The sequence below is a fragment of the Alligator mississippiensis genome, chromosome 1 (assembly GCF_030867095.1).
Source record: "Alligator mississippiensis isolate rAllMis1 chromosome 1, rAllMis1, whole genome shotgun sequence".
Taxonomy (NCBI): domain Eukaryota; kingdom Metazoa; phylum Chordata; order Crocodylia; family Alligatoridae; genus Alligator; species Alligator mississippiensis.
In genome coordinates, this window is record NC_081824.1 from 277,125,444 (window position 1) to 277,140,816 (window position 15,373).

General features: G+C 40.9%; 1 protein-coding gene across 13 annotated transcripts in view; it reads right to left on the reverse strand.

The window, feature by feature from the left end:
* The window catches only part of ROBO2 (roundabout guidance receptor 2), a 666,866-nt gene that overhangs the window by 587,001 nt on the left and 64,492 nt on the right, over positions 1-15,373 (reverse strand). For all 13 annotated transcript variants that reach the window (XM_059720636.1, XM_059720642.1, XM_059720638.1 and 10 more), the window contains exon 2: positions 9,088-9,414. In XM_059720636.1, the coding sequence (XP_059576619.1) occupies positions 9,088-9,414 (327 nt within the window). The remainder of the gene's footprint in view (positions 1-9,087; positions 9,415-15,373) is intronic.

A 15,373-nucleotide genomic window follows, 5' to 3' on the forward strand; every position in this document is an offset into this window, starting at 1 on the left:
TAGTACAACATGTCTGAGGCATATGCCAACAATAGCCAGTATTTCAATTAATATTCAAATACTGCTCATAGGTTTTCAGCAAAAGGGAGCAGAGGTGTGGAAATGCAAATTTGTTAAATAATTTGATGCTGCCTGTTATCTTGATCAGCTGTGTTATTTCCTGGACTAACTAAAATTAGAAAAATGTCAAGCACAGAATAAGTACATGAAACACACACAGTAATATACGATCAGCCCACATACGCCAGGAGATTTTTTTTCCCCTCTCTAAAGAAAGCAATGAGTCATCCACAGTCACTAAGCTTTCAACCTTTTATCAGGTAGAATGTTCAGAATTATATAAACAGTAAGGCTTGATAAAATCAAAGGCAAGGGAAAGAGGGAAGCTTCAAAATCAAATGAAGCGATGTGCAAGAGATTATTAAAAGCAGAATCAGATGGAGAGCTCTGCAAATAGCTTCCAAAATGTAATGTCAATACCTTTCTCTTTGTGCAAAGGAACAAGGGGGGTGGGAGGAAGGCACTGAACACATGAATTTCAGAAAGGAAATGAGTGATCCTAGAGAGCTTTACTTTGCCTTTAGCATTTTTTAGGTGCGAGAAACTGATGATCTATTCAAGTTATGGAGAACTGAGGACAAGATCAAAGAACTTGTTATAGGAGGTGAGCAGAGGCAGAAGACTTTCAGGATAAAAACAGAGATAATGATGGAAAGCAGAGAAATCAGACACTTTAGGGCAGCGATTCTCAACCAGGGTAGGGCGGCCTCCTGGAGTACCTTGAGAGCCTTTCAAGGGTGGGAAGCAATGTTAGTGTTCTTAGGTGTGCATGATTCACAAAATAAACCCAGAGATTTCCAAAAGGAATGTATAACGTTAAAAACATTGTGACCTGTTGTGGTCTTTTTGAGTTCTTTGCAACAGAAAAATTGCTGTATTATTTTTCCATATCTAAAAAATGAGTAAAAACTAGAGCTGGAATTTTCTGAGAGGTGCCTTGAGTCTAAAAATAGTGCCTCAAGCCTATCAAGGAGTGACTACCAGTGGCATAAAAGTAGGAAAGGGGGAGCAGGTCAGCAGTCACTAACACTATAGAACCTGAATTTGTAATTTGTATACAGGAAGTGGAAAAAGCTAGGGCTATCTCACCAATTCAAATCATACTGTTCTCAGTCAGCATGTCTACAAGTTAATTAATGAGCCATAGTTACTGCGCATTAAGTTGAGTACTTGGTTAGCCAAGTACTAAATCAATGCACAGTAAGTCGAGCTACTGTGCAATAGCACCTGGTAAACACAGGATTTTATTGATGCTTACTGCACAGTAGCCTAATACTACTGTACAGTAGCATATTAGCATGTTTTTTTGCCCGACACACTACTGCACACTTATTAGGCTACCACAGAGTTAGCATCTTGTGGTGACCCACCCAGTGGTGACAGATGACAGAACAAGGGAGGCTTAGGTCGGAGCTGTTCCCACATACATAGGGCTCCCAGTTCCCACATACATTCCTGGTGGGGGGAGGGTGGGAAGAGGAGGTACATGCCCCCCAGATCTATGTCCAGGGCGTGGGTGGGCTACCTGCCCTGCTGCCTTTCACCTGGGGCCTACATGACCCAGCTGGTGGGACCCAGAGTAGCAGAGCAGAGTAAGGCCAGGCAGGGAAGTCCCTTGCTGCTGCAAGCCCCGCACCGCCCTGGCAAAGTGCCCCCTGCCTGCCCAGCAGCAACAGCAGTGGAAGCGCAGAGTTGTGCCCCTCGCTATTGCCAGGTGGGCAGGGGGTGCCTTGCCATGTCAGCAAGGAGCTCCCTGCAGTGTTAATGAGCTTCCCCGCCCAGCCCCACTCTGCCCTGCAGTACCAGGTCCCTCCCGCTGGGCCATGTAGGCCATGGAGGGGAAGGCAACAGGGTGAGGAGCCCAAGCCCGAGCCCATAGTAGGTAGCCCATACCCGCCCCCACCACCCCCATGGGCTCCACTCCAGAGATGCTGCCCATGGGGGTAGGGGAACCAGGCTCCACGTTCTGCTCTGCCGCAGCAGCCGCCACCTCCCGTGGGTGGCAGCCAGGGCTCATACACTGCTGTGGGGGGCAGGGGGTTGTGGAACTGGGTCCCTGGCCCATATACCTGGAAGCTGGGGGCCCCCTCTGCCAGGGCTGAGGGAGTGGGAGACTGTGGGTGGGGAGTGAGGGGCACCGGCAGGGTTGGGGGGATGTGGTTGTAAAGTGAAGGGCACCAGCAGGGATGGATGGTTGTAGCTTGGGAGCAAGAGGCCTGGACCTGCATCCTGGTGAGTGAAGGGGGGCAGGTGGAGCTCTTATTTTCCATGATAAAAAACACAAAATCAAAAAACAAAACTTATAGCTATTCAGAATTTATTTTATAATAGTGATTGAGGCACTGATAAGCTTCCAAATTGCTTTAAAATTGTATATATATCAATAAAACATTGTGTTCAATTGATCCTTTTAGATAATATATAGCAATGTTCCATTTTAATCACAGATTGGGAAGAGTTAATCAGTGAAAAACATATTTTATCAGAGAATTTACGATTTTTAAGTAGAGAAAACCAAGATTCCTGTTCATCAGGTACTGAAAAAGATTTAGCTTTTGACACAGACAGATAGTTTTCAACAACATTGAGACTTGGTGGAATGTAATCGATCACGTATTTTAGCACAGGACTATACTCCTTGGTAGGTACCACTATGCATTTGCACTGTTCTGAGCAGAACCCTCTCCATTGCATTCTGAAGTCATTTATACCTGCCTCAGACAAACACAAAGAGCTATGAGATAAGAGAGGTAGGGTTTTAGACTCACTTGGCATAAGGGTAGTGAATGAAATCGGTGCAAGACGATGAACGTATTTGAAAGTAAATCAGATATTTGATCATCCAGCTATTAGTTTCTCTGCTGAAACTGACAGTTGCAACTATGAACTTGTTTATATTTGCAAGTATTTGCCCAATAGGGGCTAGAATGAGGACACCATCTTGCTTCATCATACCAATATTTCACAGTTTCTGATGTCATGTTATTTTGCATATACTTTGGATTCCAAATACATATACTGAATTGATTAATCAGTATGGATGCGCTGTTTCCTTTTGCAAGAGATACAGAGAATATCCATAGGAATTAGAAGGGTTTTTTTCAACATTATATTCCTCACATTTTTCCGTCTTCATATGTTGTAAATAAACCAGATATTTTATAATATAGGATTTCTTTTGTTAAAGCTTTGGCTTACATTCACTTTGGAGTACACCTGTGACTTTTTGCTAAACACTCAAGTCTCCTGCTGTAACCTCTCTTATTGTTACAGATAAAACATCAATTTAGTTTTGGATTTAACGCAAACAGGATCATTATGTTTGGAAAGTGTTCCAAAGCTTGCTATTCCAGCAATCTGTGACCTATAAATAATGCAAGACCTTTTTCTTTCTCCAAATGACCTCAGTTCAAGCACAGCACTGAAAAATGGAGGCCAAAATTTATACTGCAGTCATGGAATTCAATTTATTTCTAGTTCTCCAATGGAACCATGAATCAGAGTCTGTTCACACTTCTGTATCAGCACCACCATGTACCCCCAGTCGTTCCACTTCTCCTTCCTGCCACCTCCAAAAGAATACCTCCTACTTTTGAACGTTTCTGCTTTTTATTTTGATAATCAAAGCCAGCTAATCTGAGAAGTCCTTGTGTTTTGTTTCAGAAGAAAGGAGGAAGAAATGATAGTTTTTTCCATGACCCTTGACCTTTGAACCACAACCTCCTTGCCACTAAAGCATTCAACACCTCAGTTAATCTCTCCACGCTGCACTGGCACAGCACTGAAAAAGGAAAAAGAAAAAAAAAAATAATCTGGGGACTTCATCAATTTTTCATGAATTTTCATTTAGGCCAAAGCCCCCTCTTACAGCGGTCGATAGATCAAGCTGCTGTCACATATTTAACACCTGGGGCTACAGCTGCTATCTCCGGGGGCTGCCACTGATTTAGGCTAGATCACAAGCAGGCAGAATCGGTGCAAGAACCCCTCATGCTCTTTCTGTTCTTTACATGTGGCGCCCAGTGCATGAAACTGAAATCCTATCTACAGTAGCTATTGCAAATCTGTCTCCTGATATTCCCACTGGAAAACTCCACACCACAGGTTCAGTCACAGCCACTTCTGCATTGTGAACGACTGTGCTTTTATTTTCAAAATATTTTTAAACAGCACTAACCATATTTCGTAAGGTACAAGGTAGGTTGTAAGTAATGTGGAGTCAAATTATTTAAAAGACCCTCCATGCTAGTCTTAGGTATTACTCCTTTTGATGCATCTAATAATAACAACAGTAAAATGCATTTAAAAACCCTGTTTGCAGTATTTTAAATACTCAAACTGAAGATAAACACCTTACTCTTTTTTTTAATATAGCAAATATTTTTCAGTTGTTTTATAGTAAAACCATAAAAAAAAACCAGCAAAATTCTCCATACATACATACATATGTATAAATCACAGATGTTGGAATTATTTTTCCATTAATAGGACGCTCCTAAAGATTTTCAGGCATATTGTTATTTGAATACATCTGATATTTGATTGACATTTCTCAACCACAATGGAACCTCAAATTGAAAAAAAAGCATGACTTAAATGCTTCACATCAAAAGCCTTCAAGATAATAAAATCTTTAGGAACAAGAATTCTACTTAGTTGGGCTATTTATTTATTTGTTGGTAAAAGCAAAACAATCCATCAATGAATGAATAACTGTAAGTGCATGTTTAAATGATTTCCTAAATAGGGATAACCTTTTTTAAGGCATGAATTCTAGCAGTTCTTTTGATTTCAAGCGTCTTACTTAGGGACCCAAATCAGAGAAGTATTCCTATTTAGCAAAGCACTTCAAAAACACATTTGTGTCCCACTGGGATGTGCTTACAAACTGACCTGAGTAAGGATAGATTTAAGCATATGTTTAAGTGCTTTACTCAGATTGTTGCCTTAATTACATAGGTTCTTATCATGTAAGGTGCTGAGTGTCCATGGAATTAATCACAGTTTAGAGAGATGTGTATCTTGGGAGATCAGGCTGAAAAATGAATGGTTTGGTAATAGTGTGCTGTTCGGGTTTGCAAATTTTTGCAATCTTATGAACTTGTCATTTTTCTTTTTTTTTCCCTACGAAAAACTGGAAAACTGTAAGTAAAGGTAATCAGGGATTTATAATTAGAGTGCTTGTGCAGCAGGCGTAGGAAAAAAAATATATGAATGAAATTCAATTATATTAGCCTAAAATCAGAAGCATGCACATCCCTCTGGGCAGTAATCCAGGAGACTAACAAAACATACATCTATTAAATAGTGTCTTTATGTAAAGTAGTAAAGCATAGAAGTTGTTCATCTTTACATTAAGGACTATTTAATAGGAGGGTTTTATTATTATTACCATATTATTATTTACCAAAAACACTGAGAAGATTCAAGTTTTGAAAACTCTGAAAAACAGCAGTTTCCTCTTTGTCAGTTTGAGTCCGCTGACAGTTAAAAAAAGGAGACAAATCAGCAGCTGTCAGCAGAGGGTCCCTATAACCTCCTCTTCATCTGCTGCTGAAAACGATTTAGCTTTTAGCACGGACAGAGTAGTTTTCAACATAATTACAGGTACTATGAATGAAACTTGGTTGAATGTGGCCTATCATGCTTTTTCTTAACAACACTGCGCTCTCCCATCTACATGAAGAACTAAACTCTTTTCAACAGCAGGTGAGGACAGGTGAGTGGGGATCTAGCTGACAACAGCTGTCAGCAATAGCTCATTTCTCTAGGGTTGATGGACTGTTCGAGAAACTCCTAAAACTTTTTCATGAGTCATAAGACTCCTATTAAAAGCCTTAATATCGCAGTTCTTTACAAACGTTTGGAAAATTATTTTGTATGTCAGAGTATAAAAAGCAGGCACTTGAATGAGAAATACATGGTCTCTCAAAACCAAACTGGGAAGAGTTGAATAGTTCTGCTGCCAGTCTCTAGTAAAAGCTATGTCTTAGCAATTAGATGCTGCTCTTCACACAGGTGTTCACCCTCAATCTGCACTTTTTCATAGAACCATGAGAGTGGATACAACTATCCTGTGCTTTAATGATAATGAATATTTTATTAAAACTTTTTCATCAACTTCACTGAAGACCCCTCTCACAATGATAAACATGCTGCAGTTCCAGCAGAGGCAAAGCACTATTTAAAATAAATGGCCCAGGAATGCTTGCTTTAATCCCAAAAGAGTTTAATTGAAGAATTCAGACAGTTAAACTTCAAAGCTATAATCTGGTGTCAGGTGCATGATGCCATTACGAAAACTTTGGCTTTGGTTTCAAATCTCAAATTTCAAGTCTTGCAATCCTTCCCTAAAATACCTTCTACAATGAAACCTCGTTTTATTATTTTTGCAGTCTTCTGTTATCTGCTGTTTAGTTCATGCATGACCTGCCACCAGCTGCAGTGGTTAAAATCGTATCTCAGGAGACTAGGCATAATGTAACTGGAGTCTCATAGCAGTCATTGAAGTAGAGATCAGTGAGAACTGATGCAATATAAGATCACTTTTGCCTAAAGCCCCCAGTTCTGTTGGTGTGACAACTCAAGGTGCAATTGCAGCAGGTTTTTTTCTCCATGTTTAAACAACAAACATTTTCACCTCAATGTTGCAAGTAGATCCGCAAGTTAAGAAACCCAAAATTTTAAAAGTGTTCCTACCTGTGCTATTCTTATCAAACACCTTTACAAAACATCAGTGCTTGTAAAAGGAATAATTCAACAAGTTTACCTTGAAATGTATGGTTAAGTTTTCCTCTCATATCTTGCAAACTCTTTTATGCTAGCCCAAGTCTTTTCATCAGCCCAGAATACTTACACATTCTGAACTGATGCCTTCATGGTTTGGACAAATGTCCAAGGTAGACTTGAATGAGAGCTGTAAACTAGTTTGTACTTATGATCTGAAACACAGTTGAAGCCAGAGGTAAAAATAATCAACTGGCTGACCCTTCTGTGCTACTTAATCCAATGCCTTCTGATAACTGTTTCAAAGGAATAACCTTTGTGCAACATGTAAGTAAAACAAACTTAAGCAGTCCTCCTGATACCCTTCAGATCATTTTCAGATAAAAGCTCTCCTTCTCTCATTAGCTTACATACAAAGGCTATAATTGATGATAGCCACAGGGCCAGGTATACATAGTAAATATTCTCATATAATGGTGACTGTTGAAAATTGGAAGATTAATCATGTAAAGATTTAAAAGTAGCAAGCAAAATTGTTGCGCCACATTCAGCACATGCTCAGGTCCACTTCATTTTAGATAACTATTGAATCTACTAGAGAGTAACAATCTATCTACAATTAAACATATGTTTACGTAAAAATAGAAGCTGAATCAGAGCCTGTAGTGAAAACTGAAGTCCAAGAAAAGATTAACGATTCCGGATTTTAGAGAATATTTATATACTAAAATGTATTTTCCTTTTTTCCATCTCCTTTTACCAACCCACATAATTACTGTATTAACATGAATCCAAGATGATTTTGAGTTTAAGATGGCCCCCAAATGATGTATAGAATCTAATTATTAAATTGTTATAATATTCCATGTATAGTATCTAATTATTGGTGGGTCATCTTAAAATTTGTGTCTCCCTACTGCTGCAGTGGGGAAATCAGGGGCAGGGAGGCACCTCAGGCAACCCATAGCAGGTGATGGGCAGTAGAAGTCAAGTGATCTAACCCCCACTCCTTGCCCCCTGCTGCCTATCCTCCTTGTCCCTGGCACCTTTCCCCCTCAGCGCCTTCCCCTGCCCCCCAAAGTGACTGAGAACATTGGCACCTGCCCCCTGCAGCCACCTGTCTCCCTTCCACAGTGTCTCCATCCCCCACTAGGTTCCCTCTACCACCACTTACTCTCAGCTCTGGCTCTGGTCACGCTCCAGCCTGGGGCAAGGAACACATGGAGCTCCAATCCTGGGGCATGGAGCATCCATCCTCCATCCACCAAGTAACAGTGGTTATTGTGATTCCAGCCCCAGCCCTGGGACCAGGATAGAGGTAGAGTGAGAGGGTGGCAGAAGTGACAGGGGACAGAAGCTATGGGGAGGGGGGCAACAGCTCCAACTCCAGCCCTGGCCCTGGCCCTGGCTCCAGCTCCATCTCTGTCTTCGGCTTGGGATCACAGACAAAGTAGCTGCCTGCCTGCCTGCCACCTCCCCTCCCCCCCTCCCCCCCAACATGCACTCAACTCTAATATAACCCCCAACACTGAATGGGGGGAAAAAATCTCGTCTTGGATTCAAGTAAATATGGTAGTTATGGACAATCAATATGCAACAACTTTGCATTTCATGTGAGTCAAGCTAATTTGACATGTAAATAAAATTACTCCTTCAGTATGCTCTACTGGAAGCAGATCATGTATGTTTGGTGGTCTCTGAAAGATCTGTGATGATTTCACTCACAGACAACGAGAATCAATAGGAACACGGCTGTTCTGGATGTTTTGAGAAATGGCGAACAATTTTCGCATGCCAGACAAAATGAATGAGATCTGTATTAGTTTATGATAAAAGAGCATGCTGAAAGTACTGAGGCTTCCAACAGTACACAGCATGTATGTCACCTAGAAGCTGACTGCTTCTGAATAAAGTAATAGATGACTTAATAAAGAGAAACAGACAGTGCACTTTACAATAAATTATAGAATTCTTTACACATAGGCTTCAGCATAACTAACTTTACCAACAGTTTCAAAATTAGATTGATCCTTAAAAGGAAGGATAAGGCTTTGTCTAAGCTACGTTCAAACACGATTAAACTTATAATCATAAGGATGGAACAGTACCTCAATATAAATTGCGTATGGTCACTGTTCTGAATAGACGTGTAGGAAAAATATTTGACTAAGAGTGATAGTTAAAAGTAAAATATCATGCCTACCTACATTAGTTATCTGCTGGCCTGGCACTGTAGAGCTATGCACTAGCATCAAAACAATTATAAAGTTTTAGATTGTGTAAACGATCTGATTTACTTACATGCCACTTCCAGAGATGCATTGCGACTTACAGCTTCACCAAGATAGTTCCTTGCTACACAAACATAACTTCCTTCATCTGGTTTACTCCTGCGTCCATGTACAATACGTAAGAAAAATAAAGATCCGCTGGGCAGCAGCATACGGTGAGAGCGCGGGTCATCTTTGTCAGTCTCCACTCGCTCTCCATCTTTGTACCACTCAATTGTGGGAGTTGGTCTTCCTTCAGCCTTACAGTTCAGAGTTGTTGGCTCTCCTTTAGAGACTATCACATCTGAAGGATGCTCGACAATCCGGGGTGGAAAGTCCTCTTGACGAAGGCGGGATCCTTGAGGAAAAGGACAGGAAAAAACAGATTGGTTGGTTTGTTTTTGTAAGGAAACACCATTGTCTTGATACAAGATTCTCCTTATTAATCTTTATACATGCTATAGATGGGCTTTCCAATGTTCTGAATACAGGGAATGGCTGCCATCTTGACTGACAAACTGGAGATAGACTTCCAGAGCTAAAAAGCAGGATGTAAAGAACTAAGACTCTCAAACTAAGGCAAAACCCAGGTGATAGCACACTGCTGTTGGCTTCCCCCACCTTCCTCCCCCCTCCCTCCCTGCTGACAGCCCCAGGGGCAGGGCTGGGCTAAAAACACACGTGTATCAGAGCATGGCTTTAGAGTGCTTTCAGAGGCCCGCTCACACAAAAAACGTCACTTATGTCTTCACCCTTAGAGTTGCAAAATTTTGTTTCTTATACATAATGCAATTCATCTAGAAAATGTGATCTCAGGATTTTTACTGAATTTACTACTTAGTTTTTGTATAACAATTGACAATCCAGTGGCTGCTGCTTTTTTTTTCCTTCCAAAGAGTAGAAAAAGGGTATTTAAAAACAGAAAAGGCATCCCTGCAAATAATGCACCACAAAACCATTTCCAACTGTCAGTTTATGTACCAGAGTTTCAGAGTTACACAAACCTGCTTTCCCCAGGTTTATAAACAGTACTAGCCAAACCTCCTATTACAATTAATAGGAGGTGAGATATTTGTCATTTTACAGATGAGTTAAGTGAAGCACAGTAGGAATTACCCAAAGCCAAATAGATATAATCATTAACAGAGCTATCTAGAACCCAGGATTCCTCACTCCCACTGCTCTGTTATACTCACTTAAAATACACTCCCCTACTTGTGTTTTAATTAGAATCTACTCTAGTTTGGCAAACAATTCCTCTTCTGTAAAAGAGCATTAATTGCCTGTTTCTTCAAATCCCTTCTCATAAAAATGCAACAAATCTTCCTAACTGTAAGCAGAAATTACCTGCAGCTAGTGTGAGACCCTAAAATTCCTTGCAAAGGAACTGCCAGTCTAATCCTGTTGCACTATACTGCTGAAACTCAAGAAATGTCACCTTTTGCAGATCCTTGAGACTTCCATGCCTCAACTTTCAGATTAACAATTCAGCAGTACATTTATAGTTTGGGAAGGGAATCAATGTTGCCATGTCAGATCTATTACATTTGAAAATATTTTCTATTCCTATTCTCAAAAACTTGAGAAATAAAAATCCATTTTGTATAAAGCAAGGTTCTTCTACCTTTGGCATTCCATTTTACTGGAATCTGGATTATTACATTTAGGTTTGTCTCAGCAATAACCCAATAAACCACTGCTGCAGACCTTCTAGTTACTACTAGCTTCAATTCAGTCAAAGTATCTGTTAATCACTACAAATATATAATTCTCCAGGACAGATACGCTCAGATCAGGGCTGTCTAAATGGCAGGGGGCTGCATTTCATGCAGGCTGCACCACTGGGGCTTCATGACATGTGGACTGCAGTAGTGCCAGCCAAGCACCCCCAGGCTGCATCCACACAGGCACCTCCCTGCCTCACTGCACTGGATGCATACATGGCTTCTTACACCACTGCACCACGCAACAGCAACCCCAGCTCACTGACTGCAGGCACCCCCAGCACCCCACCACATGAGCCCTAGGGAAGACACAAGAAGCAGAAGCCAACAGGGAAGGCCATAGCCCCTAGCTGCTGCTGCAGCCAAAGCGGGAGCAGCAGCTAGGTGCAAAGGGGGGAGGGGGGGAGGCGCAGACCATAAATTAACCCCTCATGAGCCACAAGTAGCCTGTGGGACACTATTTGGACAGCTCTCTGCTCAGAGCATTATAAGAAAAATATTAATTTAATTTAACTTTAGCTAGAGAATTTGCAGTTAGAAAGAATCACATCAAGACACTGCAAGATGTACAGCATTAGAAATAATCATCATAACAAAAATTGTAAATTTTATATGTACACAGTACACAGGCCTGAAAAAAGAGAGTTATGTACATTGGCTAGAGACAGGCATAATACTTCCCACACAATTCTGTTAGCATACTTCTAACATATCCTTGCACACTACTTGCTTTCCCCATATTGGTTTTGTATTGATAAAGAGCTTCCAATGGTATAAATAGAAACAATCAACATTATTTCCATTACTGAAATTCAGATTTAAAACACATTTTTCAACAAAATCACAGAATTCTCAAGAATGTGGAAAGCTGACTAAATATTTTACTGAAAATTATGATACTTTTGATTTATACATGTTTTCAGAGAAGTACCAGAATCAAAAAGTCAGACTGTACAGGCAATGAAGGACCTCATTCAATCCACATTAAGGTTAGATTTATTCTACAATGCATTCAAAATTCTACCTAGTGAGTCCTTATTTCAAACCTCAACAGGGAGATCATAATAAGAAAGAAATCTTCCTTCTGTAACATGATATACAGCTGAAAATTTCCATTATTTGCATCATTCTGTCTTCACTAAGCAGTCTCTATTAAACAAAGGTCTTGGAGTTGGACAGGCTACCCACTACCTGTCAGGACTGCAAGAATCTTGTACTCTGTTTTCCTGAACTACACTGGGAATTAGTGCACCCTTGGCAAACCACTATAAATTGAGGGTAGGAAGGGGGGCAGGGTAGGGACACAGTTCTGACCCACCCACTAAATTGGAACCCAGGACTGGTGACCCACTTGCCCAGCCCAAGTAATGCTATAGATCTAAACAGTATTGAAAGTCATTACTTTTTTCATACTCTGGAGGGGAAAAAAACACAAGACTCCTCATTTTTCTTTGTTATCTTAACAGAAGCACCTAAGTCAAGGGAGAAGAGGGAAAGTCAACTATGGTATCTCCTTCTCCTGGCAGATTTTGAACTTTATAAAGACAAACATTAATGATTATAGGGCAATGGCCTTGACTGGTCCTTTTCTAAATAAGAGGTTACTTATCAATTCTTTTTTGATAGACTCCAATAGACACACTCTCCACTAGAATCTTATTTTTAAAACATAAAAAACAGTAATGTAATCAGTCCATAACATGCACTGAGTGTTTCTTTTCTATTGCAGGGATAAGATTGAAGATCAGGGCAGAAATAAAATCAATTTAAAACCACAAACTGTTCCACAGATGAAGGCAGTTTACTTTGTACACTGCACCATTTATACAGCTTCCTTTTCAGGAATTTTTCCATCAAAGTATTTCCATCACATGGACTTTGTAAATAAATATGCAGCAAATGAATAACCCCAGGATTTAAGAGTCACTGGGCGCATCTATATGTGCATATAAATGCAAAGCAATAAACTCCGGTGCGTATCATTCTGGAGTTTATTGCTTCCAGGTGCCATGTTTACACATGCACCTGGAACCACAGCACATTGAGCCAGATCAGAGAAGTCCCAGCTGGCAGGGAGTCCAGGGGGTCAGCCCAGTAGCCCAGGGCTGCTCTGACCTGGTTCAGCATGCTGTAGAGGGGCTGGGTGGGACACGCAAGTGCTCCAGTGAGGGATTAGCTGGTAGGTGGCCCCCACACTGAAGTGCCCTCATACCCCAGCCAGCCACATCCCCATCTACACGTGTTGTGCTGTGGAGTAAAACTCTCTACAACAGGATAGTACTTGTATTTACAAGTTCTACCCTGATGCGGAGTTTATTAGTGTACTCCAGCCTATTAGCCCTGCATGTGGAGAAGCCAAGACATTTACTGTGGAACTAATTAGGCAACTCTGCCATAAACATCTTGTGTAGACACTCCCACTAAGCACCCACTGTCATGAAAGACTGCAGTATCTCCAAATTACTTGTTTCACTGTATTGAGTCAAAATGCACCCTGGAAGAAAAGTCTATCATATGATAGGTACCCCAAAGAAGCCATTAGGGTGGGTTTGTGGAAAATAAATTAAAATTGTCTAAATATATCTTTACACAATGCATTCTAATAACTTCAAAGCATGTTCTGTTGTGCATGGACATTATAGAATATAATTTGGTAAACTCCTTCTGAATTACAGGTTCATAAGCACCTTATAAAACTGACTGAGACAGAAGGGGTGAACTAGCAGATAACTTATCAGTTTCTCTTCTTCATTTCCTAGCTTTAAGTAGAAGTGTGCATAGTAAAATGTTATTATTTTAAAAAGATTACTAAGGTTATATTAATATTTTACATTCAAAATACTTTTCATAGTACAAAAAACCTGACAAAACGCTAAGCAAATACACAAGGCACCACGGTCCCTATCCTGAATAGTTTACAATCTAAAAAGGTTATTATAAATTATACATATATAATTTTTTTCCTGGACTATCCTAATTATATTTACAAACATTAACAATAAGAATCAATTCACACGCCTCTAAACTGCAAGCCAAGTACAGACTGGCCTACAGCAAATATTTCCGAAAAAACCACAGGACCTTACAGCCACACACAACACATCCAAGCCATGGCAAATTGAGAAATGTTCTTATTGATCTGAATGCTGACCTTGCATATGATTTAGGGCTCAAAAATAATTTTGTACCAAGAGGTGAGTGGTGAAAAACATCTAACCCAGTGCAAAGGACTTCAGTTTGACATGAGTACAGACTTCAGCTCTCTCTCTTGTTTCAGCATTTAGCATAGGGTTGGGCAATTATTTCAGCTGTAGGCCCATTTAACAGGGGCCTGTCAAGGACCACATCTCTCTCTCTCCTCTCCTCTCCTCTCCCTCCCTCCAGAACCCAGTCAGAGCTGTGGTTTGCCAGGAGCCCCAAAGTTCAGCTGCAAACCCAGACAGAGACTTCCATGGCAGGGGGTGGGTATCAGTGTCAGCTGTGAGCACAGCCAGCAGGTTCTGGAACCTGGACACAGAACCTGCTGGAGGTGTCACAGATTACCTGAATACCCAACCTAGAGTGGCAGCAGCTTCTGCCTGGGTCCACAGCTGATGCTGCCAGCAAGCTCTGGGTTGGGGCTCTGAGCAGGAGCTTCCACTGCGCTAGGAGGTCAGCAGGATCAGCTGTGGATGCCACTAGCAGGTTCTGTGTCAAGGCTCCTGAATCTGCTGACAATGTCCACAGCTGACACTGTTGCCTGCTACAGCAGAAGCCCATCCTGGATCCACAGCTGCTGCTGGTGTATCAAAGGCTGATGCTGCTGTATGGAAGCAGTACTGCTCACCCAGTAGCCAGAGTCACCAGATGCCTGCAGGCTAGGTCCAATGCATTGGTGGTCATTGACCTGCAAGCTGAATCAAATTTGTTGGCAGATGGATCTGGCCCATGGGCCATATTATACATCAGGGGTGTATAATCCTACAAGCCTGTAATGCACAGTACAACAGCAGAGCACATAACAGACCAAACACTACTGGTCAAGCTTAAGAGAGAATAACAACATAGAGTACCACAAAAAGTACTTCCAAATTCTTTACCTGATGGAAGACAAGAATAGGAAATATGGTGTGGCTGCAGAAGTTATGCTAGTGGGTAGGCACAAGATGAGCTAGCACTACTGAAAGTGCTCTTTTAGCCCTAGCCTAATCCTTTGTACTCACTTTGGACTGTGTAATAATTTGTTTACTGCACATAATTCAGAAATTACAAACATCTCTTAAAACTCTGAAGAAAATAATTCTCTCAAACCATAATGATAAAACAAACATCAATGCTGCCATAGCACTTTAGGCATCATGATGCAATATAATCAGGCACCTGATGCAATGTTTCTACCTCAAAAAACAAACAAACAAAAGCTCTGCTTGGTAACAATAACATTTATGCCAGCACAGATCAACCCACATATTTGAGACTTTGAAAGAAATAAAATCTTCAAAATTCTTTAACACCTTCTTGTCACCTACAATGTTCTTTACTACACACTCCAGCACTCCCTGCAAGGCTTCACTCCTATCTCTAAAACACTCCAAAAATCAATACATAGCCCAG